At 38.4% G+C, this 27,759-nt stretch overlaps 4 protein-coding genes across 4 annotated transcripts; 2 read left to right on the top strand and 2 right to left on the bottom strand.

Moving 5' to 3' along the window:
- The first annotated feature begins 101 nt into the window (after positions 1 to 101).
- Positions 102 to 6,299, top strand: LOC137123323 (N-acyl-aromatic-L-amino acid amidohydrolase (carboxylate-forming) B-like). Its single transcript, XM_067496865.1, has 7 exons — positions 102 to 392; positions 2,827 to 3,053; positions 3,194 to 3,386; positions 3,934 to 4,027; positions 4,122 to 4,229; positions 4,453 to 4,565; positions 4,735 to 6,299. Exons 2-7 carry the CDS (start codon positions 2,827 to 2,829, stop codon positions 4,927 to 4,929), a joined length of 930 nt encoding a protein of 309 aa, XP_067352966.1. The 5' UTR covers positions 102 to 392; the 3' UTR covers positions 4,930 to 6,299.
- Positions 5,972 to 10,773, bottom strand: cldnd1b (claudin domain containing 1b). Its single transcript, XM_067496869.1, has 4 exons — positions 10,059 to 10,773; positions 9,697 to 9,798; positions 9,249 to 9,386; positions 5,972 to 8,198 (listed from the first exon to the last, which is right to left on the bottom strand). Exons 1-4 carry the CDS (start codon positions 10,339 to 10,341, stop codon positions 7,978 to 7,980), a joined length of 744 nt encoding a protein of 247 aa, XP_067352970.1. The 5' UTR covers positions 10,342 to 10,773; the 3' UTR covers positions 5,972 to 7,977.
- A 154-nt stretch (positions 10,774 to 10,927) lies between these two features.
- glb1 (galactosidase, beta 1) lies at positions 10,928 to 20,770 on the bottom strand. The gene is made up of 16 exons (XM_067496854.1): positions 20,591 to 20,770; positions 19,827 to 19,996; positions 18,931 to 19,081; positions 17,744 to 17,804; positions 17,556 to 17,650; positions 17,291 to 17,471; positions 16,910 to 16,968; positions 16,696 to 16,817; positions 15,707 to 15,747; positions 15,325 to 15,437; positions 14,961 to 15,035; positions 14,767 to 14,856; positions 14,537 to 14,650; positions 13,714 to 13,845; positions 12,927 to 13,166; positions 10,928 to 12,098 (listed from the first exon to the last, which is right to left on the bottom strand). Exons 1-16 carry the CDS (start codon positions 20,648 to 20,650, stop codon positions 11,844 to 11,846), a joined length of 1,959 nt encoding a protein of 652 aa, XP_067352955.1. The 5' UTR covers positions 20,651 to 20,770; the 3' UTR covers positions 10,928 to 11,843.
- Positions 20,771 to 22,128: 1,358 nt separating this feature from the next.
- ccdc86 (coiled-coil domain containing 86) lies at positions 22,129 to 25,182 on the top strand. The gene is made up of 4 exons (XM_067499271.1): positions 22,129 to 22,725; positions 23,268 to 23,397; positions 23,489 to 23,563; positions 24,914 to 25,182. The coding sequence occupies exons 1-4, from the start codon at positions 22,235 to 22,237 to the stop codon at positions 25,064 to 25,066; spliced, it is 849 nt and encodes a 282-aa protein (XP_067355372.1). The 5' UTR covers positions 22,129 to 22,234; the 3' UTR covers positions 25,067 to 25,182.
- The last annotated feature ends 2,577 nt before the right edge of the window (positions 25,183 to 27,759 follow it).

The following is a 27,759-nucleotide window of genomic DNA, read 5'->3' as shown; positions in this document are numbered from 1 at the left end:
GCGGCTCCTCCTGGTTTGGTTTAAAATGACAGAGAGCAATTCCTGTGACGTCACACAATGTCTAACCGGTTGAAATTTGATCTAAAGAAACAGAAAGAGGAGGGCTACAGGAAACATGAAGAAACACAAGGAAGCATAGACATCCAGGCACAGAGGAAGCATCAGCAGAGTGTATATTTGTACAGTATAGGGTCTGGTTTGTGCCTAATGTGCATTCATTCACAACGTACATGTAAAAGCTTAATTTTACAAATGCAATGTAGCTCGTAGAGTGCCTGGATTGTTTTGCACGCATGTTATGAAATACTGCATTACTTCTCTGACACAGCTTCCCCTGTAAGTTCAAAGGTTGCTGCAGTTCAGGTAGTGACAAGCAGAGTTTTCACAGAAAGGTAAGATATGCAGCCTTCATCAGTCTCTCTGTTTCCTGCACATTATTTCTGTGCATTTCTGGTGGAATTGATTTATCTTTCTTGCTGTATGGATCATGTTACTTGAATAGATAAACACACAAGGCACTGGATGCAGGTAGTGACAGCTCTAAATACGCTGTTTTTTTTCCCAGGAGAGCCTTTGAAACTCTGTATAAAATAGTTGGAGCTTCTAGAAAGAGTTTAAATGTGGACAGTGACAGAGTATGTAGAGCACAGCTGATATAAGAGCTCCTGCGGTTTTTAGAGTGGTGAAGAGTGTTTAGTGTTTTTTCTTTGCAACATGCAGCAGCCAGCTGACTGAAATGACTAATTACTGTAATTATGGTTTGACATTAAAATTGATTACTTCAATATCATTATTATTGTTAATTTTAAAGATTAACTGTTTGACTTTTTTAACTCTACACTGCAGCTCCTAAAGTGCATGAACTTGCTTAGCCTTTGGCCTTTTAGACTTTGAAATGATCATGTTAGAATCATAAACAGTAGAACCGTTAATAAGTGAAAGAAGTTGGATAGTTTCCAAAGTGAGTATACACTCAAAGTGAGTATACAGTATGATTGTGTGCCTACATTTCATTCATATACAAAAATACCATAATAGTGGTATACAATGCTACAACACTCATACAGTCCTGTTAGGACCCCTCTTTTAATGCAATGCTTTCTTTGCATAAAAACATTATTAAAATCATAGTGGGTATTAGTATTTGGCAAATACAACCTCAGATAAAAAAAAAATCTTTTTTGATTGTGACAGTATTTATTTAACAAAAATGAAGCCACAAAAGTAACATATATGGGAATTACTAAGCAACTCCTTGCTGCTTCCATAGGATTTAAGGGGGGGGAGTTGCAGCCACGCACTGCTAATCATTAGCCTTTAAATAATTAATCATCAGCAGGTCCGCAGACATCTATAAAAGCAGACGTTTTGGCAGGTTGCTGGTCTGGAACATTGTATTAGGGAAGCAGTTGTTGCCACATGTCAATTTGGAATTGGTTGTAAAACCATTTCGAGACAATGTTGGACTTGAGAGTCTATGACGTGAGATTATTCAGAAGTGAGAAGCATTCACGTGAGCTGCCAGTTTTCCTAGGAGTGGATGTCCCATTTCATTCACCCCAGGTTTAAATGTGCAATGCTCAGAGAATTACATAAAAACCCAAATATCTACATCTCAGAGGCCATCTCTCCAGGCCTCACTGCTCATGATAAATGTTAAAGTCAATGACAACAGTTAGAAGAAAATTGAACAGGTATGGTTTGTTTGGAAGCGTTGCCAGGAGAAAACCTCTTCTGTCTAAATGTACATGAAACCACAACTGAGGTTCCCAACACAGCAAACCCTGAAGCTTCTGGAACCATGGACTATGGATAGAGAGACCAAAGCTGAGTTGTTTTGCCTTAATGAAATCAAACACAGCATTTCAGCAGAAACACCTCATACCCACTGTCAGACATAGCAGTAGAGGGCTGATGATTTGGGCTCGTTTTAGTATTGTCACTGGATCTGGGGACCTCAGAGTCACTGAGTCCACCAGGAACTCCTCTCTATGCCAAAGTATTTTAGAGGCAAATGTGAGGCCAGCTGTTCAAAAGCTAAAGCTTGGTTGAAATTGGGTCATGCAACAGGACAATGACCTGTTGGTGTGAGACCATTACTTCAAGGTATTGCTGATAAAGATGGATGTAAAAGCTACTGGCTCAATTTTTGTTAAATAAATAATGTCACAGTGGAAGAATTTAAATATTGTTGTATGTCTGAGGTTGTATGTGTCAGCTATGATCAGATGATCATAGCTGGTTTGATCAGAGATCAAACTTATCTCATAAAATGATAAAGAGTATCAGTGTCACCTAGGTTTGGTTATCAAAAGATTAAATCATGTTAACTGGATTTTGATACTCATCCAAGCAGCTCATCATCACATCTTAATGAGTCCACCCTGTTCTCACCTCACCTATTACCCACCTAATGAGCTTATTCAGACCATGAGTGAAAAAAGACAGACTCTGGAGGCTTTCACTGTGTCCCTAGCCCTTTATCCCTCAGACTGAAGAAGCTACTTGCATGAGTAGCGCAATGTTTCTAACCAATAAGAAAGAAATCCAGTTGACATAATTCAATTTTGGGATTATCTCAAAAGACCATTAAAAGAACAAACATGGCCGCTTTTGAAACACTTCCCTGAACCAAACCGGTTAACAAGCAAAACCATTTGATTGATTCTCACTCTCACGTTAGCACCTGCCTGAGTTGCATAATGCAACTTTACAAGGTTTCAAAGTTGCTACCTTCGCAATAGGTCAGTTAAATAAACGATTGCCAATAATGCGTCTAACGTCTAACAACACTTATTTTATAGTCTCTGTTTTTCCTGGTGACAGATGGAGCATATTTTTCTCCTTCCACTTTCACGCGTTGCCATATGTGGTGGTACCCATGGAAATGAGATGTCAGGGATCTACATGATCAGAGAAATGCAAAGACGACAAGTAGAAAAATCCAGTTGTGTCTCTATAACCACTGTCCTATCAAACCCACCATCTGTGGATGCCTGCAGGAGATACATAGATAGAGATCTCAACCGCTGTTTCACCGACGACTTGCTCAGGTTTACATGCTTTTCACCAACATTCTGTATATATCTCTGCGAAACAAATCTGCCTTGTAACAGAATAGTAAACCCAACAACTGCTAGACAAAAGTATGCATGTAAATGTATGTGAAAACTCTGCATCCTCTGGCTTCCAGTGCCCCCATAACAGATTCAACACCCTATGAGCTGAGGCGAGCTCAAGAGCTGAATGCTCAGCTTGGACCCAAAGGAAGCAAAGAAGCTGTAGATCTGCTCGTAGATATCCACAACACTACTGCCAACCTGGGCCTGTGCCTCATCTTTTACTGCTTTGACTGGGTCACCCTACACATTTACAAATATATACAGGTACGAACATATATTCAGGGACACAATATGACTTTGGGACATTGTTCTGACAACAGGTGTAGAGTATAAAACAATATATCTGCAGGTGTCCTTACCCAACTGTTCAAAGTAAAATGTTTAGTCTGATTAAAATACTGCATTTCCTTAACATGCTCAAAACCAGTTTAGGGAATGTCTGCAAATTTGGCACAATTGTCCCCCTAGACCCAAAGATGAAGTGACTAGAATCAGTCTGGACCAGTCATATTGCATATAAACTGCAATATGACTGGTTAGTAGAGGCACACAACCCAAAGGCAGTAATTCTAGTTTTTATACAACCACAATGGCCGTACAACTAACTGTTGTCTTAGTTGTATGTTGACACAGAGTTTTGCTGGAGAGTTAGCATAACTAACTCTACGCCAGAGGCTATAAGTGGCTGCCACAATTTTTGGTAAGAAAACAGTCTTAAGTCTGTGTGGTTAAACTCCAGGCCACTGTATTGGATCTAGAACTGTACTGACGCATTGCTGCACTGTAAACAGTCGACATGTTTGCTTTTTAGAGCAAGATGACTTCTGTGCCTGTGAGAGTAATCCAGCTTGACATTCCCCTTGCTGAGGCGTATTCCCTAGAATCTGTGGCTAAACATGGCTTTGGTAAGGCTGTGAGTAAAACTAAGACAGTTGTTTGGTCCACTAAGTCATTGATTTCACTAAACTGTTGTGTCACTGTTTATATTTTTTTCTGCAGCTATGGAAGTTGGTCCTCAACCTACTGGTGTGCTCAGAGCTGATCTTTTTAACATGGTGAAAGAGGCGCTGGATCTCACAATAGAATGGGTCCAGAAATTCAATTCTGGTAAACAACAATGGGTGGGATCACAATTTTTTTTAGATTGGGCGACTGTGATTCTCTATTTGCTCAGCTCCTTCAGGTGGCAGTTATCACCTGAGATCAATCACTAGTGTCACTGTGTGTGTGCTGATTACATTATTCATTTTCTAAGTCGTTTAATCCTTTAAATCTTTGCAAACATCAGCTTTTCTTAAACCATGATACTCATCCTATCTGGTTCAAATAGGAAATATTTTTGAGGGGGGTGAGGTGGAAACATACTGCCTGACTAAAAGCATAGACTACCCAAGGGACCCCACAACTGGTGAACTTACTGCTGCCATACACCCTGAGTTGCAGGTAAAGTAAAAGATACATTCTCACATTATAGCCTAAATAGTCAACTAAACTGTGCTGCATAGTGAGGTTTAAGTCACACATTAACAGTAAATGCCATATTTGCATAGAAAAGCTGCCCCGATGCAGAATGACTCACCCTGTTTCACCCTATTTTCATAACTTCCCCCAGGATAATGACTTCAAAGTGCTCAGACCAGGTGACCCCATATTTCAGTCATTTTCTGGGGAGACGGTGAAGCACGAGGGAGAAGAACTCTACCCTTTCTTTGTCAATGAATCTGCCTACTACGAGAAAAACATCGCTTTCCATTTAGCTCGAAAGATCACTATCTCAGTCCCATCTCTAAGTGTAAAGAAAGAGTGAGTGTACATTGAACAATACACTATAAAACTTGAAACTGCATTTCAGGCTGTACTCACAGACATATATATGGAATAGGCACAATACACAGTACAATTATTTTATAATAATCTCAGTGATTCATGAGCAAATACAAAAAATATTCAATGAGTCATATTTTTTCTGTGGTAATAAACACTATCCTTTAACTTTTTTAAATATCATTTAATCATGGTTGATTGCATTTGATTGCATTATTTTCTAATACTGATTAACAGGAAAATCAACATATCAAAGTTAAGACATCTTTACAAACTTATTAAAACTATTGAAAATATAAAATGTAAAACAAGTGATTATGTAGGTGTTTTAGTATGCACCTATTGTATAACAGCAAGGAGCCTTTGTGAATAGGTCTCAATCAGCTTTGAACATCAGGATACCGCTTTTGTTCTCCTGTTCTTTGTGGCAAAACTGCTTAGACTGACTGACTGTCAGGTTGCACAGGGATTAAGAGTGAACAGCCCCTTTTAAGTCCAGCCACAGATTTATTGCACTGACGTTACACGAAGTTGTTTATAAATCATTAATGTGTAGTTATGTGTAGTAGTGTTTCGCCACATTTAAACTGAATAATGAGAATCAATAATAATACTGCTTGGTTTTAGGAGTGACACAGTTTAATGGCGATCACTTTATGCCTTTCTGAAAATTGCATTATGATTACACCTCTGTCTGTAATGTCCAATCATAAAAATACTCCTTAAAGACAAAGATCACTCCAGCCAACACTATGAAAGGGTATAAGTCAGGGGATGGATATGCAGAATATCGCTCACATAATGGAAGGAATGTGACACATGTATATCTGTCTAAAGCAGGCTGTACACAAAAAATACAGAAATACATATGGAAATCCTAAAGCAAAACCTAATTCAGTCGACAAGATGCAAGTTTGGCAGGTAGACTGACCCCAAGGGTACTACTTAGCAATTTTCTGTTTTATATTGCTAATTTATATTACTCTGTAGAGGTCTGTTTTTCTTTGATATTAAAGCCCCCCCCCCCCCCCGATGATCAAAGTAAAAAGCCATTTTAAAATGACCATGATTCAACATTGTCAAAAATTGCTATGCAGTTATTCATGCTGTGTGAATAACTTTAATTGCATTGTTATTCTCTGTGCTTGGACACAAAAGCGTGATTTCCTAATTGTATTGTAATGCAATATAGCTGCTCTATGACAGAACTACCTCTGCACAGTGTACAAGGAAATGGTGGAATTGTTAATGTACTTAACTAAATGACACTGCACAGGTACTGCTGTATATAATGAACATGATTCAGTGCAACAATAATGGAAAATACAAATGAATAAACTAAAATGTGGATCACTTTGTGTCATTGGATAGTGGGTTTTGACTTGACTTGGACCTGCTCAGACAATAAATAGTGGTCAGTGAAAAGGACTTAGCTGGTCACACAATCTAATCAAGGTCACTGGGCAAAAAAAATAGAAAATGGTTAAACAATTCAACTTCCAAACGATACCTGCACAACCCTCATATCTCAGCTTCTGATTGAGTGAGCAACTATGATCCAGGCAATCAGCAGAGGGTAGTTTCAAAAAAGCAGGGATCCAGCTCTCAAGAAACAGAATCAGCCCCACCTGAATGCTTAAACACACACTACAGATGTGGATGAAGTCATTTATCAATGCAAACTAGTACAGTGTAATTCTGAATACATAAAAACTTTAGAAAAGGCAGAGTGTATACACAAATATGTAACAAAATGCCACAACAAATTTGTAATCTCACACTGAGAAATTTGTCACTTTGGAATTTTGACACAAATATTACAAACTTTTCACACAAATCTATTGAAGATGCAGGTGCAGAAGGATTTTTCTTTCGCAGGTAAAAACCTGCATGTGGCTGTGAAACCAGCTAGTGGAGTAACAGCCAAACCTTAGTATGGGGCTGCAATATTAGAAATGAATTTTTACCAAGAGTTCACAGGTTTGCCCAAGTAGCACCAAATCACTTAGTCATAAAATTCAAATTAACCAGGTTAATAAATATTCAATGTATAAACATTATGGAGTGGAGTGACATTTAGTGGCATTTAGTCAACCAAAGACAAAAAACAAACAAAAATAAACATTAACCACAGATGACATAAATGTCAGGTTCAAAGGCATGTACAGAAAAAGGCTTTAAATTTATCATGCAAAAATAGAACTACAAAAGAAAAAATATTCTTGTATAATATTGTTCATACACAAAATGACAGATCCCCTGCCTTAGATTTGGTTTGTCATTCGATGTAGTCCACGTGTACAGGTTTAAGAGCAATGTGGTGAGCAGCTTTAGAAGAAATGGGAACAGAAAAGAAGGCATTAAAGTACTGCACTGCAAAGCAATTGACACCAGAAATTCCAGATGTATAAAACCTTGGTGTTAAAATATATTAAGGACATGCTTTAAGATCCAAGAAAAAACTGCTTAAAAAACAAAACAACAACAAAAAAAACATTATAAGATAACATAAAGAGATATTACACCAATTATTTATGAGCACTTTACATGATTATAAGTGTGGTTTAGTTTATTGTGATATCCTCGCATTAGGATTGTCAATTGTTTTGGAATTAGGGTTTCAGGAAAACCCTAATTCCAAAACAATTGAGAGCATGTGTAAATAAAAACAGAATATAATGATTTGCAACTTTCAAACCATATTTTGTTTACAATAGAACGTAAACATATAAGATGTTAAAACTTTTACCACATTTTACTATTTCATGGAAAATATTAGCCAGTTTTGGATCTCATGGCAGCAACTAAATGGGTTGATGAGATTTGCATGGCATTCTGTTTTTATTTACTTTTACACATACTCAAAACTTTTGGAATTGGGGTTTTATTTAAAAGACCATTTCTACAGAACGGCTGAAATATAGAGGAGTTACAGTAACTCAACTCACATCCTTTAGATAGCACAAATGTTAAATGAGCTCCTCAGAGCAGAGGGCCGTTTCAAAGTGCTGCATGTTGTGGTTAGTCTTCCCTATGCTACCCTGTAAGCAGTCATGCGGGTGTAGTTCTTGCGATGACTTCTGGCTGCCCACAAGAACAAAGCAGCTGCCATCATCTGCAGAGGGAAGGAGATAAGGGCAAGGTAGAGGGACCAGCCCAGTGAGCCCTCAACTTCCTCTGGTGGTCTGGAGAACTGGTGGAGCAAATCCACTCCAGCCAGGAAACAGCAGACGGTGCCCAGAGAACACAAACCTGTAAAGTAAAAGACAGATATAAATGGGTGTGAAGGTGGTAGGAGACTGCATGAACGTACTAAAACAAACAGATCATCAAAAAAATCCCAAGTGTTTTCACTAAAATAAATTTGTTTATATTCATTTTGCATAAATCAAAGTCATTACACTTTCTAAAGTTTAAAATGTACTTTTAATTGCATTTATTACAAAGCAAAGCCCAAATACTTAATAAGTGCTGTAAACTAAATAACATGAGATCCATCACAATCTGATTAGGTTCAGGAGGAGACCATCACTGATGGTTACCTTGTACGTTTAGTTCCCAGAAATTCAGAGAGACTTGCAAAAATGTCGAGGGCAAAAAAACAGCATCTTTTAAGTTTGGGTGAGTGAAAGCAAACCGCTCCATTAGTCACAATATGAGGAAAAACTCACCTTCAAGACCAACAAGCAGCACTGCTTGTCAAACACCAGGCTGAAGTTAGTTTAAAGTGTGAAAATATGGTGTAACAGGGCAATACATACTGGCAGTATATGGCAGGCAATAACTCTATTAAAGTTTTTGGGTATGTCACTGTCTCTTTTCTAAACTCATACCATAATGTTTCAACATTCACTCCTGAGGTTGATCCAGCCTGGTCATACCTTCACTACTTCACTGCATGGTAAGCCAGATAGGTGTGTTGCATTAACCCAACTGAGTCTGCATCAGGTGGAAGTTAGTTTAAAGTTACATTTAGAACAGCTGGACAGGGCTGTGTCAGTTGGTGTTATGTAAAAAAAAAAAAGCTTGGCCTCTTGTGTCTGCTCGTCAAATGTCTTGAGGCTGTGTTACAACTTATTTTTTTACCATTCCTCACTCTATAAATTGCTCTGTTCTGCACAGTTTACCCAACAAGAGCCTCTGCATATCACATTCGGCTTTACTATTGATTTTTGACTTACTGAGACGGTTATGAACAATAAACTTATACCCAAATGTCTCTTCAGAAACCTATGGATCACACAGTGGACAGCAAGTCTTTGCATATTTCTGCATTGTAAATGTGAATAAGCTTACTCTTACCAGCAAGAAGATGGAGTACCCCCACACCCAATGTTGGCGTGAAGCTGCGGCATAAACAGGCACAGACACCAACCAGGCCACTGAGGAACACCAAAGCCAGAGACACCAGGGGTAGTAGAAACTGACATCTCCAGAGATCTGCACAGACAAGAAATAATAAGCTACATTCTTAAACCTACATATACAAACAGTGTAAGTTTCAAAGGTGACAGCCACATGTAAAGGGAAGGAAACCAAGCAAAATGGCCCTGTTTACATGACAGCTAAAAACATCAGTTTATTGGACAAACACTGTCACTGGGTTAGGCCTACTGAAGGGAAAACATACTAATGGTCATAAAAAGTCCCTTATCTCTTATGTTAGCTTTCAAGCCTGGTGCAAATAAGTGAAAACTGAGACGTGATTAAGAGAATTTACAGACACAGGGGTAATTTTAAAAAAACTTACACGTTCTTAGCAAATCTTCGGTGTTGGAGTCTTCAGATTTGTACTTTGGAAAAAACTGCTGAGAAAGCGAGAAGCTCACACACTGCGTCTCCATCTTGGGATCTAAGTAAGTAAGAAAAAGGAAGGGAGTGAATGGTTAGAGGGCTAATATATGTAATGTAAACTGTATTTAATGTAACACTAGCCACATACAGTGCATATCTAGTTGCAATATATGCGGATCAACATCACTAACTTTCAGGCTTTTTATTTACAGTGAGCCAAAAACCTTTCCTTGCTGTCATTTCATTTATTATCAAACAGTCAATTCTATTGCATTAAAACAGATCAACAGATCACAACATATCAGTATATGAATTTACCTGGTTCTCTGAACCAGTGTGATTGGCTGGGCACCAGGATGCACCTCCACCACAGTCCGAGGGTGCCGTTCAGGTGAAACATGGTGTCACTGTAGGTCTTTTCATCTAAATCTACATTGGTGAACTCCGATCTGAGCTCGGACACGTTCCTGCCCTCACGTTTACCGGGGCTACTGTACTGGTACCAGTGCTGCGTTCCCACAGCCACAGACAGGTAGACTGTGGCCAGCAGGCTGAGCACAGAGCCGATGACCAGAGCGGTGGCATACCTGTTATCTACCATTGTCAAGATGATGCGGCCCCTAGTGTGTGTGTGTGTGTTCACAATGCGAAACTACTCTCTAGTATTAAAAAAAAACGAATGCAGTTTGGTTCTTACTGCCGTGTTAGTAAACTGTGTTGATTAGAAACTGGCGTTTTGACACCACGTCGGGTCTGTTAACTGTTGTCAATTTGTCGGACAATTTCCCAGCATTTCATAGCGTATTTATCTTATTACATATTGATTTGTGCGACATTTCAGAGGCGTTCACAACCTGCCGAGAGCTGCCAAAGACACGCACGGCTTAAAGACTAGCTCGCTAACGTCATCACCAAATAATGTTCCACCTGAAAATACACCTGTTTGGTAGGCTCCTTACCTTTGCGGGTAAGCTACAAGAGGCAACAACAAGTTGCCTTACGCTGTTTAGTAATCGCATCAACTAAAAACAACAAATCCTTGTACTGCAGTTCATTAGCAATGCTCCTAGCCGTGCAGTGGACAAACTTATCGCCTTACTAGCTAACGTTAGCTGTCGCTAGTCGTAGTTAGCTACCGCTGCATTTGTGAATGATGTAGCAGAGAACTAAAGATCCAACGTTTTAGCTTTGTTTTTTTTTTTTTTTTTTTTTTGAAGGTATTGTTTTATCTCACCGTGGAACAGAACACTCAAACATTAGTGATAATTGTTGTATTTCATAATGTGCCAACAGGCCGCCGCCGCCTTCTTCTGAAATGTTAAGTATTGCATCCTCTTCTGGAGTTTGGCCGGCGGCTAAGAAGCTTCTTATCGGGCCCATTACCGCCCCCTCCTGGCGCAGCGAATCGACCTCCCCTCACTAATGAATGAAAGGCAAAGCAAATTCTGCTACATTTACTACTTAAGATCGTTATTATGTTTCTATTAAAAGCCTGAACTCCAGCCTTATTATTGCACTTATTATACCTTACAGGTAACCTACGAACAATAGAAGAAAGAAGAAAGTGTTCCATGTCTGTTAAGTGATTATTTTTACTCCCCACTTGGTTTGTTTTATAAAGCTGCCACCAAGTCAAATTAACTTCACATTTTTATCTACTTCATGGTGACACAATGAATAAAAAGTAAAACAGAACACTGAAGCATTAGCAAATACATTTTAATTTTCACTTTTTCATTGAAAGGCATACAGTTTACCGACAACAAAATCATAGAGGTTCATCATCTATGCAGTGACTTGCATAGAGAGTATTTCTTTGTTGCATTTATCACATAAAAAAACTAAAAAAATTCACTGAAATACAAGCAGCTATATGTTGGCAGTGGTTTGGATTTTGGCAACAATCCCTTTGTGAAGATAGATAGATAGATAAATAGAAAAAGAGTCTTGGTACATGAATGTGACTTTAATCACTGAGGTCACATCCCATAGAAATCTCCAATCAGATAACATAGCTTAAATCAAACGTACACTCATTTGGCACTGTAGATCAGTGAATAGTGCAAAGTGATTTGTTTTGGGCTGCAGTGAGTTCCCTTATCATCACCATAAATCCTCCTTAGCAAACAGTCTCCTGTGCTGTTTGTAGTCAGAGTGGACTGTTGCATTAAGAATCGGGGTTGCAGTAAACTCCACAGTGCATGGCCCTGAGTTGCAGGGAGCCTTTTCCAGCTCCAGGACAGTCACATTGTTGGGTGCAGCTGTGCTAAGGATGTGGGCAGGAACAAAGAGCGTCACCTGAGGGCCGCGAGCTGGCCAGTAACGCCCCAAATTGAAGCCGTTAATCCAGACCTGGCCCTGAAAAACACAATTGAAAGGACTACAATATTTTATTGCAATCTAAGAATGCATCTTATTGTTATTTTAGATGAACAAATCATGATCAAAATTTTGTTCTTAGACAAAGATGAAACTGAGAGGCTGTTTGAAGTTGACATGTATATTTAATTTATGTCAACTTCAAACAGCAGCTCAGCTGATCAGTTCCATGCTGGGAAACATATTGCCTATATGGTACACAACATGTATTTTATCCCACTTTCACTGACCAATCTGATCATTTTGATTTCGTCTTTAAAATAAAACCTATATTAATGTAATATAAAAGTTACACAAGTCACCTCTGTGTGCACTATATACTATTTATAGTACTTCTGTCCTTTATCCTGACAGGTATGTAAAGCTACAGTAAAAAACTTTTAGAAAAAAGCTATTCAGTAGAGGTACAATCTATAACCAGGGGCATAACCACCCTCCATGATATAGACTCGCAGAACAGTACTGGTAGTGGTGCAGAGATGTTCCAGATAAGCACGTAATGAGTTTTTTTGAGTGAGGCTCACACTTCCAACCAATCAAAGAAGGGCACACCCTGTGAGTCACATTGTAATGTGTAAGGTACTGTACCTTGCATGTATCAATGAGATGCCACAGGCTTACACAGGGTTATTGATTCATGCCCTGGGTGCATTGATTTTTTTTTTGTCTCATGCTAAGGCAAGCTTGATTCTAAAAAGTTGCAGCTTCATTTATGTTTATCTGAAACATACTTGATAAATTACTTTGATGATTCACCAGTTATATAAATTGTCAGTTCTAACTAAATGTCCTGTGTGGGCTACATGCCTTCCTCCATTTGGGCAGCTTAATGTAGGTGTCTTGAGGTAGGTCTGGGATGCCATCAGGAATGATGAAGCTTCCCCCATAGAAGGTTGGAGGGGACAGAGCAGCAGGCTGAGGAGGGTCTCTTTGTTTAGTCTTGTTTTCCCCAAGGAGGCCCTGACGGACTGCTTCATCAACACTGAGGCTGTACATGGTCCATCCAGTGAGTGGGGCTGTGCCCAGATACAGTGTGGACACCAAACCCTAAAATGTGGGAGAGCAGGCAGGGAGGACGTCACTCATTACTTCTCAGAAAGTGGACCTTCCTAAAAAAATATCTTACTATCTGTAAGATAGTAAGATATTGATAGTAAGATATTGATAAGATATAGTACAAAATGGTACAAGTAGAAAACTCACTGGCCACTTTATTTGGTACACCTGTACAATCTAATGCAATCCAATACAGTGAGTCTGTTTTCATGAATTCTACTTTTACAATGTTGTAATTTCTCAGGTCTTAAGTTAAAACTGTCAGAATTATTGAGGTCAGAGTGTGTTGTGAGTGAAGTCGTACGGGATTATATTAAGAGATGATATTACCACCCTATTTAAAAAGGAATAAATGAATGAATTTTCACCTTACTGACAGTTTAACTTAAAAACTGAGAAATTATAACATTGTAAATGTAGAATTCATGGCAGAGCTGCTGTATTAGATTGCATTAGATTGTACAGATGTGCCTAACAAATTGGCCAGTCAGTGTGTATACACACTAACTTAAAGTAGCTGGAAAAAAAAAAACAAAACCTTGAAGTCATTGATGTTTTTTCCATAGTTGATTCGGCCCATGTTCTCCACCACTATGTCCAGCTGGCTGCCTGCGTTCCCAGTCACATTTATGGCTATGACTTTGTTCCTTTCAAGTATCCCTACAGCCACCTGGAGAACAAATCAGCACAGTAATGTTGGTATGTCTCACATTTGTGGGAAATAATGATATGATCCTGATCACAGCCAATCGGCTCAGCTATGATAAAAAGGGTGATGGTGGTATAGAGATAGTGCAGATGTGTACAAACAGATATATACTGTATGATGTTCATCCACCTCTGGGAAGGGGAATTTTAGCTAAAAACCCTAAAATAACCACAAATATGTATTAGTGAACTTATTGTGGACTACAGACAATTATGTTTATTTTTCTAATCATACAGGTACATTGTGAACCTATATTATTATGTGGGTAAAGCTTGCAATTTTACTTTCATAGGCATCCTTATGGTTAAATCAGCACAAAGTGTGGGAGGAAGGGCTGCCTTATCGGCAAACACAAGGAACAAGTGGCTCATGTAATCATGTTGCACACCAGAAAAGCTCGACATCTACAAGAATTGATAAATTGAATTGAATTGATAATTAGATAACAACATTATACAGCAGTTCCAGGGGAGGAGTGTGTTATTCAGCAATTAAGATCAGATTCTTAAAATTTTAATATTGCTATAAAAAAAATACTTTACTTACTAGTTAGTAGATACTACTATGTGTCTACTAAGCAAAAACAGGTGCATGTGTGCGGACTTGCGTATACAGTAAGAGCAATAAGCGTTTTGCATAGAGGCAGACTCACCCCGTCAACCGACACATACGCTCTGTCATGGACCCCGTTCGTTGGGGATGACAGTGGAGTTGGTTTGCTGCAGTTAACAGGCAGAGTAGTCCTGTAGAGCACATAACCAAAGGCCTGAAGGACAGACAAAAACTAATTTACAACTAAATCAATACTACAGGTAAATCTGAGAATAAAAACAGAACAAAAAAGTTTTTTACTTGATAAAACAGAAAAGCATCAAGAGATACCTGGTTTAGCTCAATGAATGTCTGAGGATATGTGCTATTGACTGGGCCGGAGAAAGAAAGGAATTCTAAAGCATCTGATATCGTCTGGAGCTGCAGTGGCAGATGGATATTGGTAACAAATGGTTAAAAATTGAGAGTTTTCACTAACTTACAGATATGAGCTCAAATAAACACAATGTCAATTGAGTACCTACCTTTCTCATCCCAACAGCCCCATAGGCATACTTTGGAGTGGTTGGTGGTATTGGTCCTTGTGGTATTTTACGATACTATTACGGAATGACACATTAGTTCTTCTAAATAACAGTATTTAAGCCAAATAAATTACTCATAAGACTAGACATGAACATTTCAGTGTTATTGTCATTAATAACAACCACAGTTACATGTCTATTGCTGCAGCCATAGGTATCACAAGCAGCTTATTTTAGTGCAATAAAAAAGTAGAATATAATAAAGAGATAATTCATAAACAAAAAAAACATATTACAGAATACAAAATTTGACAATAAAATGGAAAATGGAAAAGTACAAGTATATACACCATTTTGTACGCACCATTTCGATCACCTCTCGGATAGCAAAGTACTTCTCTGTGAGGTCTCCAGCTTCTGAGAGTGGGGCATTATAGTCGTAGCTGGTGGGCTGTGGCTCATAAGGTCCATTAGCACCTGAGGGTATACAGAGGAGATCAGAGGGGGAGTCTTTCCTCAGGTAATCAGGTAATGATTTAGACAACCACATAGGCACAAACTTGTGTACAAACCTATGAAACCACTTGACACTGTTATGCTGTTATCTGGGGTATTGAGCTATATTAATCAAATCTGATTTGTCTTGTCCATTTGAAAGGACGTGGCTGTCATGCGTTTCTACTGTCGACATGGCTGTCTACTTAAAATGAATACGCCATTTCCTCAAAACAACTCTGACAACTCACCATTCCAGTATCCAAAGTTTGTTCCTCCTATGAACATGTATCTGCAAGGAAAAGAATAAAAAACAGATGTAGACAGGTTAACAGCTCCATACTGTTAAAGGAAGACACTGACTCATTGTGACTTTCGGTAGCTGGAGTTTAGTTTTGCATTTAAAGAACATTACACATTCAACCTTTATTAGAGAATGAGTACATAAATACAATATAATATTCCAACTGGGTATTTTGAAATGACTTTGATACTGGTTCTGCAGTAAATATAGTAAGTACACCTTCAGTATGGGAATTTGGTGTTGAATAACAAGATAAGGTTGATACCACATAGTATGGAAGCAATTCGGTTAGTGCAATTAAATTTCGGTACCCAGTACCATACAATATTTGATTGACAGACTGAGACTCAATAAAGGATAACAAATGTTTCTATGTCTAAAAATATTTCGTCATTTGATGGCAAATTATTTCAGGACTTGTAATATATGAGACCAGATAAAATTGACTTTTGAATCCTTATAATTTATCAAAATATTCCTATTAGCATATGCCAGCTGTCATAGGGCCAGAGGCGAGGTACACCCTTGACCAATGCAAACCAGTGACCTTCTAGCTATGAGGGGCAGCATTAAGCACTCCACCACTATGCTGCCCAAATTTTATACAATGAGAGATTTATAATTCTAATATTCGATACTGCCAAAATTGCGTTCAATTGCATATACTTTCTAAGTATGCATAATCTCTTTGTATTTCTTGTGTATGTGCAAATGTGCTGTATTGTATTTGTAAGTACTATCAAGTTAATTTTGGTGACTGGAAGCTGGTATGAAACACTAAAATGTAATGTAATTTGTACTTAGCTGACATTTTCCATATTATCTGATAAGCCTACAGTTCATTTGATAATCTTGTGGTCAAATGTTGAATCTGTTGCGTCTTTATCTGTTTGCATAAGAATGTCTGAACCTCTGCTAAAAAATATCTAAACTCACATATTCACATTTGCTCCCATGGCCAGAATCTCATTCAGGGACTTAGCCACAATTGCAGAGGGCACAGTGGAGTGACTTGATCCCCAGTGGTCCAGCCATCCGCTGTAAAATTCAGAGTTTACCTGTGATTCACAAAATAAGCAACCTTAATAAGCACCTGGAAGAAAATGGTGTTACAATTGTAGAGTACAACATGCACTGAGAGAGAACTTGCCAAAGGTCCATTTGGTTCAGCATGTCTCTGGGCATCAAAGGCAGCTGTGACATTTCCACCTACAAGAACAAATAAAGACAGGAGTAACTTCCTCAATGATGTCTGACTAATCTGAAATATGAAGATGAATCACTGCCAAGAAAAAAAAACAGATAATCTAAATCACAAAAATGTTGCCCTTAGTGTGTCTCCTTTCATGTTGCTACAATTCAACCAACCTGATCAAATCCAACATACAAAAGCACTAGTATCTTACTAAAAAGCAGCTTATTAGTTGTAGTTAGTTAAAAGTTTAGTGTGTCAATATTTAAATACCATCTGTCATGCAACTGATACACACATACACATGAAGCATAACAACAGGATGAGACTGATATTTACCTGGTCCAAAGTCAACAGTGGCGTAGAGATCTTGTATTGAGCCACACTTGAGATAATTTTTCCCAGCCCCATCTGTGGTGAAAAGCACCACTTCCTGCCCCAGGTGGATCCGGAACAGTTTGGTCAGGTGACGCAGGTAGTTGTAGTCACAGGCAAAGTAACTGCCATATTCATTCTCCACCTACAGAACACAGGCCCGTCAGGAGGGAGATGCTATGGCATATGTACAGTAACGCTCAACAAGCACCAACCAGTTCTCGTTCACCTGTACAGTGATGATAGGTCCACCATTGTGATAGAGATAAGGCTTTATCATCGGCAGTAACTTTCCCATCCACTTATCAACTGCTGCGATGTAATCTGGAATACACAAATAATACACAGTTTATATAGTGCAACCTGCAATCTATATATATTTGGTCTCTCATGTTCTTTAACTTCTTAAATTCTTACCAGGATCTGTGGTCCGCAGCACAATGTTTTTCTTCCTGAGAAGCCACGCAGGCAGCCCACCCTGGCTCACACAATAAAATAATCATGTCAAGTTAATTTAGCGACTAATTTAGTCCAAATGCAACATAAATTAAAGTGATCCTGGACCTAAAATGTACAAAATCTTTGTTTTAAACACCTGTATACCGAACAGGATGATTTGAGCTTCAGCATTTGTCCCTCATTAGGAAAAGTGTTGGTGGTCATTTTTAAATAATGTCTCTTACATTGGATTCTATTAGTGACAGGTTGCTATAATGAACAATCTATTTCTTGGATACTCCTATAGAGAATGTAATAACTGTGTTGTGTCACGTTTTTGAACACTGCATCCTGTGGAAATACAAAGCTTTTATAGGGTAATTACTTATATAGCAAGACAAGATAACTACAATTTTACTTTACAATTTTTGTTTTGTCTAAAACAGCTAACTAAGTTATATGGGACATACCAGCTAATGAATACTGATACAGCAAAAGCTGAATTAAACAGCAGGAGTGTTTGTGGAAGTTGCAGTAAGAGTTTAAATGCTTTTCTTGGTGATGAAATCCATTTTGTGACAGAAGTTGACTGCGGTTCAATGTAACACAGTAACTACAAACTCCTTACAGCCACGATCACAGTATCCTAACTTCCTTAACAGTTAACCTGTAAAGTCATCAACATGTCCATTTGCTATCTTTAAATCCTCCTGACAATTCAGGGCAGAGTAACAAGCTCTCACACATCGCACTAAAGGGCTCGGAGGATAAGGTTCGGATAATCCCTACACTCCTTCCACACAAAGTCAGGAGAATGTCAGAATTCCAGTGCATGTGTGAAAGAGGCTTTAGACTCTGAGCCTGGGGTCAGTGGACAAAAATCTCTGAAACAAAAGACTGTATATCACCTTTGTATATGAAACTGTATATGAGATCAAATGTAGAATTAGGTCACAATAAAGAGATTACTGGGATTGTGTTTACATTTGGATTATGTTGATGTATTATCAGACTGATGCAAGGATAATGCATTTTCATTACAATGTCTCACCCACAAATTATGTGTTTTTTAACCACAGGCTCTGAATACTACATTGTCAGAGTTTCTCAAAGTGTAACAAATCTCTTTAAAACCCCTAAAATCAATTTTTTACATTTACACTCACCATGTCCCACTCCGCACAAATGTAAGGCCCGGGTCGAAGGATGACTAGTAAACCAATGTCTTGGGCCAATCGGAGGAAATACTCTACGTCCCTCTCTCCACTAAAATTGTACTGGCCTGGAGACTCCTCATGGTAGTTCCAGGGAATGTACCTATAAAGTGGAGAAATTTTCAGGATTATAAATGCTCACACTTCCATTATTTTTTGTACAACATAATAAGAATGTAATCAGTCTCTACGTGCTATTATATTTATTTTAAAAAAGCTGCACACTTGCTTCAATGTTTTCTATGATGTGCAAATAAATGTTAGCAGGATAATCCACTTAGTAACATTACTGCTTTCCAAGAAGTCTAGGGTATACCACTGAAAACAGTAAAAATAATCAGCAGTCTGTCAAATGTATTGTGTCTGGATTTAATTTTACATTTTAAGGGCTGTAGACTAGTTTGTGGTTCTTGCAGACCTTTTTAACTCCAGAAATGATCACAATAATGCTATGGGCTGTTGAACACAGCATTTTTGGCTGCTGATCATGTGCGACGTAAAGGACACTGTCAGTACAATTAATTTCATCCTGCACACTATGCTATTATAAACCATAAGTTGTGATGCCAACCAATTCCAATTACAGTACGATTTCAATAAGCAGCTACATTTTCACATTAGATATGTCCTTTTAATCATCATTGCTATTATGCTCTAGCCTTTTTTTGTTTTTTCATTTTTAGCAAAATCTCAAAATCTTTAAACTAACTTTAACATCTCATCATTCACTGGTGTTTATTTCGAAGCAAGTTACAACATGTCAGAGTCCTAACAACCGCCTGTCACTGAACCATCAAACAAAAGTCAGAACAAATCATTTAGTCAGTGAGACAAAAGGTGAACCCTACGTCTCGATGGCATTCAGTCCTGCCATGTACATCTTGAGCAGTCGATCTTTCCAATAGACTCTGGGGATCCTGTTGTAATGGATGCTTCCTGATATGTAACGAAACTTTTCCCCATCTTTTCGAAAACAGTCGTGCTGGTAGTCCACACTGAATGAACGAGATACACCAAGCTGCCGAGAAACCACACAGTTAGACTCAAAACTGGATTTAAAGGTACCACAGTGGAAGTGTTAGATCAGTTTTTATTGTTTTATATTACATAACGTGTGGTTAAAGTTTCAACTTTTATGGCACAGGGCTGACGTGTCACCTGACTTTAGGGTGTATTGCTCTAAAAATGGCAACTTTGGTATTATTGGTGTCAGAACCTATACCCACCAAACAACATAGAAGTATTGTCATGCTAGAGTTGTATGTAGACTGTTGTGGTATTTACCCATAGACACTGGAATATTGGTAAAAATAATATTTACAAAAATAATTGTTTCTTTCAACTGAAAAGTGCAAAAAGTTGCAAATATGATGTATTAACACAATTAACACACCTTTAGCACCAAACGGTCTTAATGTGTCGTTTAAGATTTTCTGTAATGACAGTCTGGGGGGCAACAGGGCTGTATTCTGAGATTTGACAGAATTCCTTTTGAAAACATTTGCATAAATCGATGGTATTTCTCCCTATAATGTCTATAGTTGTCTGGTTGCAGATAAAAATCACACAGTTTCAAGAACAGGATGTAAAACACTTATAAACATTGACTTACGGACTGTTCAGGGAGCAGAAGCAGCAGCAGCAGTGTGGATCCAGCATGAAGCAGAGACATGATGAGTCCTGCTGTCAGTGTAGAATTAAATGGCAGTAATTTAACGCAGCATTTACTTTTGGGACAGTCATCTACAGCATTTTGTTTTGAATGAGTCTGGCATCATGAGATGCGGAAGTAAACTCAGTAATCATGTGACGCTCCTCACAAGTGTAAAACCGATTGGTGACCGGTAGACGCCACTATTGTCTTTAAAGTGGTGGAAGTGGAACTGGCCTAGATTACTGTATATGTCAAAGCACAAGCCGAGGTAGATTTGAAGGTAATTTAGTCAACAGATAAACCTACCACGTTGAAATAAAATATCTATAATGTCATGTAGAAATTAGGGGGGTGGCCAGGGGGTGAATCTGATTGGCCACAACAGGTGCCCCCCCTCCTATAAGTGACAAGGTGGCAGGTGCCTGCTATAGAATTTTTAGCACAAGGAGAACTGACCAAATCTGAGGCTAAAATAATTAACTACCATTATAGGAAAATAACATTCAACAGTCACATTAGAATTTTGAAGCAGTTACCAATTAGATTATCCCTCCAATGAAGGTATTTTTACTTCTACACTGTTTATTATTATTTGTTTATTTGTATATTTTTTAATAGACTATTTTGAAGTTAAACAGGTAGACTACATGAAACAAAAACAATTATTATGTAAGATTTGGACTTTTTGGTTTCCCTCTGAGGGACAGTTCTCACTTTATCACCACAGAGCTCAACAAAGCTGAATGAGAAATATTCAATCAATGAATAGCTAAGGAAGCCTTTTATAATTTTCAAGACTTTAACTTACTATGGTTTCTTGCAGAAAATATATGAAATCTATTGAGCGTCTCCTTTTGTTAGATCTTCAGTCAGTAAGACTTCCCACATTTAACAGATAGTATATTCAATCAGAAATCACTTACACATCTAAACCATTTTTAAGCAAAAATGCCATAATTCTTGCAGGCTTGCAGGTTTTTTAGTTTTTTCTCGTTTACGTCATCATAAAACAAATAGGTTTGGGTTTTGAACAGTTTATCAGAAAAACAAGATATTAGATGACATGAACAAAGACTGAGAAAATGTTATGCCATTATCATATTTTTGACATTTTACAGAGAAAATAATTTCTGAAAAATGACAAATCTAAGAAGGTAAATAAATATTTTAGCCTGTAGGTCTTTTCAAAACAAGGCTTAGGCTAAAACATAGAGTGCAAATCTAAACATACAAAGACAAAAACCTATAAATACACAATCAACGAAACACTAAAAATAATAATAAAGAACAGTCTACAGAATAATTATTAACTCATAATTGTTACATATGCATTTCAGCTGCTCAGATTATTAATTAGAAGGGTCACGGAGGTGAGCGTTTGTGTTTTTTCAGTTCATTGTTTTTTTTTTTTATTGTGAGCGTTTGAGATAATTCAAGTTTACAGTTCCCCCTCCGGACCTGTGGGTGGCGGTAGAGCTCACACGTTGTTTATCATCCACTGTAGATCCGGAAGTAGCGAAACGTACACAACGGTAGCAGTTGTTACACGTGGGTACAGACGTTTTTCGGACTAATGTGGTGCTGAGTGTTAAACTAGGAGACATGACGAGGAGACAGAAAGCTTTAACAGAACAAAAGTCCGGCTCTGAGGTGGAACACGGGGCCAATGAGGTCCAGGAGCTGCCGCCGGAGGGCAGGCGGACCCGTAGCGGTCGCACAGTACGCACTCCCGCTGCACTGCTAGACTCTAAAGGCCAGGTGAAGACTCCGAGCCGGAGGACCAGGAGGTCTGTCCTCCAGGAGCTCCCTGTTGTGGAAGAAAAAAACACAGAACCAGAACAGAATCCCGAGAGTCTGAGCGAAGAGAAGGCCAGCATGTCTACAGAACCGGAGCCATGTAACAGTACTGTGTCAGAGGCTGAAGCCGTGGGGACAAAAAGAGCCGATGTTAATGAAGAGGGCCATCTGTCCACGACTACAGAGACCGTCCCGCAGAAAAAGCCCCGTCTGGCTCCAAGTTGGAAACAAGACTCGGTCATTCCGTTGGGAAAACCGAAATCAGGAAGAGTGTGGAAGGACCGCAACAAGCAGAGGTGAAGAAACCTCTATCCTGGATTAATTTTTTTATTGTATGGTCTTTACCTTGCTAGCAGTCCGTAAGATGATGTCTGAAGTTTGGAACGTATTCTCCCTCAAAGGGATGTAAATGAAGTTTTACACGAGTGTGAAAAATATATTTAAGTGGGCTGGGTACACAACGTGGGGCTCTGTTCAATTGTTTGAAGCCATTTTCAGGTCTCTAAAATCACTGCTTACATTGAATTAAGGTTGCGGGTCAAGCCACTGAGACTCGGGTGTCATCTGTCAGTCTCTTAATTATTTAAACATGTTAATGGGCTACTACTGTAATGGATTTTAGCGGTGTTTTTATTTGACAGCTAATCCTAAGACAACCTGTATGGCTGTTTATCCTTGATCTTTGAGCTTTTTTATATTGAATCATACTCAGCAAAGTAAGGCTGAGCACTAAAGTGTCTTTTTTTGATGTAGTACACCTCAATATAATAATGATCTGCATGGATGCATAGGAACAGCAAACACAATATTTTCATTTAGTCTTCTAATTTTTTTTCAGATTCTCTGCAATGGTACGCGATAAACCACTGTGCACATCTTGGGAAAAGAAGATGGAGGCCAAGCGAGAGAAGCAGCTGGTGAAACAGTACACCTTACAACTTAAAGAGGAGAAAGCCCGACAGAAAGAGGTAGTTAAAGGCTGTGTGAAGCCACTCAGTTTGATCATTGTAATGTTTCAGCATTTTTAAAAAACTCATTGCATTTTTCCTGCTTTGACAGGACAAGAGGAAAAGGAGGGAAGAAAACTTGAAACGTCGTGCAGAGAACGAACGCAAAGCAGAGATCGTGCAAGTGGTATGCCAGCTATTGTCCACACAAACATGCTTATCGAAAGTTTCTGTTGTAGAAATAAGTATAACAGTGGCAATAAAAGACTTATTTAAGTGAAGATATACAAGCCCAATTTAAAAAAAGTTGGGACAATGTGTAAAATGTAAATAAAAACACAGAGACATTTTACCATTTCATAGAAAATGATAGCGCAATTTGAATGTGATGGTAGTGACACATCTCAACAAAGTTGGAAAAGGGTCAACAAAAGGCTGGAAAAGTAATTGCTGCAAATCAAAAACAAATGGAGGAGCATTTGACAACTAATTAGGTTAACCGGCAACAGGTTAGTAACATGACTGGGTATAAAAGGAGCATTTCAGAGAGGCAGAGCCTCTCGAATGTAAAGATGGACAGAGCTTTACCAATCTGTGATAAACTGCATCTGCGCCCGTGTTCTCTGGGCCAATCACATGAATCAAAATTTGAAATTGTTTTTGAAAACCATGGACACCATGTCCTGGGGATTAAAGAGGAAAGGGGCCATCCAGCGGACAGTTCCAAAGCCATCATCTCTTTTGGTGTGTGGGTGCATTAGTGCCTATGGTGTGGGCAGCTTACACATCTGGAATGGCAACATTTACTCCCATCCCCACTTCGTGCGTTGCATATTTCAGCAAGACATTGCTAAACCACACAATGCATCCATCACAACAGCATAGTTTTGTGGGAGAAGAGTCCAGGTGCTGAACTGCCTGCCTCAGCTACAAAGGCCCAGGACTGTTGAGCAACTAGAATCCTTCATCAGACAAGAATGGGACAATGTTCCTCTGCTAAAACTCCAGCAACTGGTCTCCTCACTTCCCAGATGTTTACAGACAGTTGTTAAAAAACGAGGGCATACTACACAATGGTAAACATCACCCTCTTCCAACTTTTTTGAGATGTGTTGCTCCCACACATTCAAAATGAGCTAATATTTTCCATCAAATGTTAAAATGTCTCAGTTTCGACATCTGATTTGTTGTTTATGTTCTATTGCGAATAACTTACAGGTTGATGAGATTTTCAAGTAATTTTATTCTGTTTTTATTTACGTTGTACACATTGTCCCAACTTTTTTGGGTTGTAAAACTTGATGGGGACTTTTTGATACCCCAAACTCTGAGTGGATCAAATACAGTATTACAAAATAAAGTAGCCACTTCTGCATCATCTTCTATCAAACATATTCTGTATTGTCAGTACAATGGTCTATTTTGTATCCGATGCCAAAATTAATTTAAGTAAAACAGTAAAACAAATGGAATCAAGGAAAAACAAGCTTTCAGGAGCATCCCTAATGTTTTTCTCTTTATAACCTTTGATTGACAGATCCGAAATACAGCAAAGATCAAGAGGATGAAGAAGAAACAGCTGAGGAAAATAGAGAAGAGAGATACACTGGCTGTACTGCAGAGGTCACCGAAGCAGAACACAAAAACCAAAGGGCAACAAAAAAATAAAGTGGATCAGGATTTAACCTGAGTGGGGAAAAAATGCATTTGTCAGTGCTTTGTCTTAATGTCTTATATTTTGATGCCTTAACTCCACAAAAGATTTATTCATAAAGTATTAATGAATTAAAACAAGTTAAAGAGTAACATGCAGAGTTTCTTTTTCTTTAATAATTTGTTTCTTGTTATGCCATGTGATCTTGAAATAGCCTATGTGGCACAAAACGCCACAGTTGTTTCAGTTGGAGGATTTTAAAACACTATTTTTCTCCCTGTGGGCCTGGTGGATCAGTGGTAGAGCACTGGGTTTGGAGTCAAAAGGCCAAGGGTTCAAATGCCATCCCTCCAGGTGTGGCCCCCGACCACGGATAAATGGGAAGGTTGCATCAGGTAGGGCATCCGGTGTAAAAACTCATGCTAAATCAACGTACAGAATGCTGTGGCGATTCCTGAAGCTGAAAGCTGTGCAGACTTTTTGACTTTGGGTGGGCTACAGTTTACAGCTAAATTTAAGTTACTCTCACCTGGGAGTTTCAAAATACAGCACATGCTGAGCTGTGACTCATGATCAGGACACAGCAGGTTATACAATAAATGAAAGGCTGCTGGATTGATCCCAAAGTTCTCTACATAATAAGTGAACTTGGACAAGACCCTAAAACCCAAGATAATCCTTGTGTGTGAATGTGTTTGGACAAAAGTGCCTGATAATTGTAAATCATTAAACATAGTGATTTAAGAAATTAGTAAGGTATTTCTGACCGTAAACAACTTTTATTGTGAAGAATCACTTTCAATGGGTGGGTTAATTCAGGGACGTCTTTACTTAAAGAGCTTTGTACTGACACTTTGTAAGTTTACACTAAAGAAAACAGCCCTCTAGAAAACTAGTTGGTGACCCCAGTTGTATATGCATAGAAAGTTTTTTAAAAATGACATCAATAATAAAGACATTTAACTTAAGTGAACTCCATTAATATCTTCAGATAAATGCCTTTATGCAAAAGAGGTGGTGTTTTGTGGGAGTTCTATTGAATAACAAACAAATGTATAATGCAGCAGCTTGTTATGTAAGTAAATGCATCATGAGACATGTTTTCATACTGGATGTTCACCTAAAATAGTTTTAATTTGGAGAGCACAGTCATATGCAGATGAATCGTGTACTTCCATCTCATTTATTCTCTTTTCATGGACTTTACACAACACAGTCATTCGCCCAAGCAATTCACAACTGTCAGATACATATTGCTGTCTTTGTGTCAGTTCATCACAAACCTGTTTGAAAAATGCCATTTTTCATGTCTTATTCAGTATATAAAGGCTGTGACAAACCCGGACTGAGTGTAAGGCAAATGTCAGAGAGAAAGGTTTTGTAACTACAATTGTTTTTCTGTCTTTTAGTTTATGGAACATGCTTAAAGTAGATTTGACATAATTTAAATTTATTCTCAAAGTAAGAAAATTAAAAAATGTTTTCTTTCACTGTGAAATGCTTTCACAATGCTTTCATCCTGATACAACTCCTGGTGAGTGTTGAGTAAGACATGAGCTGTAATTTTTGGAAAAGGGCTATTTTCTTCTATGTTAATGTTTTATTTATGGATTTACAGCGTCGTCAACGCCCAGAATGAAACCACAGCTGCTGTGGCCACAGTGACCTTAGCAGTGAATACGCAACCAGGACAACACATTCTACGAAAAACTACTACGACAACAAACGCTCCGACCATACCGTGTGATGGCGAACACCACTGTGGCCACGACAGATGCAGCTGCACCAACCAGGCCAACAGCACCACCACTAAAACTGCTGCTGCAGATGTTGGGCTTGTGCAGATGAGCAGTCTGATTATTTGTCACCTCAGTGCTGCTTTCTTCAAGTTCCTCTTTACAGTGTGACTTAACCATGTTGTCTTTATCTATTTTTGTAGAATACAGTAATCTCGGTGCATCATGGCTTTGTCAAAGTCGCACTACTCATTCCCAGTAATAGAAGGCCTCCTTTTGCTTTTTCTGTTAAAATGACATGTAGCAAAATTATAAGACACATTTATAGTTTCAGATATAAGATAAAAACATCACTTAGTTACTAAATTATTCTCTTTATTTGGGACAAGAAAACAAGCTTTGTTACGTACATAATTGGGAAAAATGTATGAAAATCAAGATTTAACTTATTATGGATCAACTCACTATAGTACCTGAAACCAGTCACTGGTCTTGTGCAGGATGGCGCATGCATTCGTTTCATTAATCCCACTTATTTAACTCTGACATGAAACATCCAATATAGCCGATGTAAATGTCAACTGACCCCTCTGAGCAGTCAGATTGGCTCATAATCAATTTACTGGTTGTACAGCTGTGAAACAAAAACAGTCACAAAAGTAAGTCACAAAAGTAAGTGGAAAATAATAACATGATTAAACAAAGTACATCCTTTAAAACACACATGCTGCTGAGCTTGATTCTTTTTTTTACTGCAAGCCATCATTACATTAAGTCACATTAAGAAAGTATACCATATGGGTTTAAGACACTTATTCATTTGATTTCTAGAGCAGCTGATACCGTTTTACTACCACGCTTTATGCCAGATACCGTTTTACTACCACGCTTTATGCCAGGTTTTTACCACTAGATGTCTCTATCATTCCAACCGTGTCTTTTTGTGGGCATGAGAATGGGAGTTGCAATTAGTTTTTCAGATTTACCACCATA

Source organism: Channa argus, chromosome 3 (assembly GCF_033026475.1).
Source record: "Channa argus isolate prfri chromosome 3, Channa argus male v1.0, whole genome shotgun sequence".
In the NCBI taxonomy this organism is placed as follows: domain Eukaryota; kingdom Metazoa; phylum Chordata; class Actinopteri; order Anabantiformes; family Channidae; genus Channa; species Channa argus.
The sequence above is the reverse complement of the archived record's forward strand: the minus strand, read 5'-3'. Positions and strand labels throughout refer to the sequence as shown.

What these genes read in the sequence shown, in the direction of transcription:
- cldnd1b (XM_067496869.1), bottom strand. Translation starts at nt 10,341, where the DNA reads ATGGTAGATAACAGGTATGCCACCGCTCTGGTCATCGGCTCTGTGCTC. An exon ending in CGAAGATTTGCTAAGAACGT is followed by an intron (nt 9,387 to 9,696) that starts GTAAGTTTTTTT and finishes TTGTCTGTGCAG; the next exon opens with ATCTCTGGAGATGTCAGTTT. An exon ending in GGTACTCCATCTTCTTGCTG is followed by an intron (nt 8,199 to 9,248) that starts GTAAGAGTAAGC and finishes TTTACTTTACAG; the next exon opens with GTTTGTGTTCTCTGGGCACC.
- LOC137123323 (XM_067496865.1), top strand. Translation starts at nt 2,827, where the DNA reads ATGGAGCATATTTTTCTCCTTCCACTTTCACGCGTTGCCATATGTGGT. An exon ending in TTCACCGACGACTTGCTCAG is followed by an intron (nt 3,054 to 3,193) that starts GTTTACATGCTT and finishes TCTGGCTTCCAG; the next exon opens with TGCCCCCATAACAGATTCAA. An exon ending in ACATTTACAAATATATACAG is followed by an intron (nt 3,387 to 3,933) that starts GTACGAACATAT and finishes TTTGCTTTTTAG; the next exon opens with AGCAAGATGACTTCTGTGCC.
- glb1 (XM_067496854.1), bottom strand. Translation starts at nt 20,650, where the DNA reads ATGTCTCTGCTTCATGCTGGATCCACACTGCTGCTGCTGCTTCTGCTC. An exon ending in AAACTTTGGATACTGGAATG is followed by an intron (nt 15,438 to 15,706) that starts GTGAGTTGTCAG and finishes GTATACCCTCAG; the next exon opens with GTGCTAATGGACCTTATGAG. An exon ending in AGCTGCCCAAATGGAGGAAG is followed by an intron (nt 12,099 to 12,926) that starts GCATGTAGCCCA and finishes TGTGTTTTTCAG; the next exon opens with GGCCAGGTCTGGATTAACGG.
- ccdc86 (XM_067499271.1), top strand. Translation starts at nt 22,235, where the DNA reads ATGACGAGGAGACAGAAAGCTTTAACAGAACAAAAGTCCGGCTCTGAG. An exon ending in AAGGACCGCAACAAGCAGAG is followed by an intron (nt 22,726 to 23,267) that starts GTGAAGAAACCT and finishes ATTTTTTTTCAG; the next exon opens with ATTCTCTGCAATGGTACGCG. An exon ending in AAGCAGAGATCGTGCAAGTG is followed by an intron (nt 23,564 to 24,913) that starts GTATGCCAGCTA and finishes TTTGATTGACAG; the next exon opens with ATCCGAAATACAGCAAAGAT.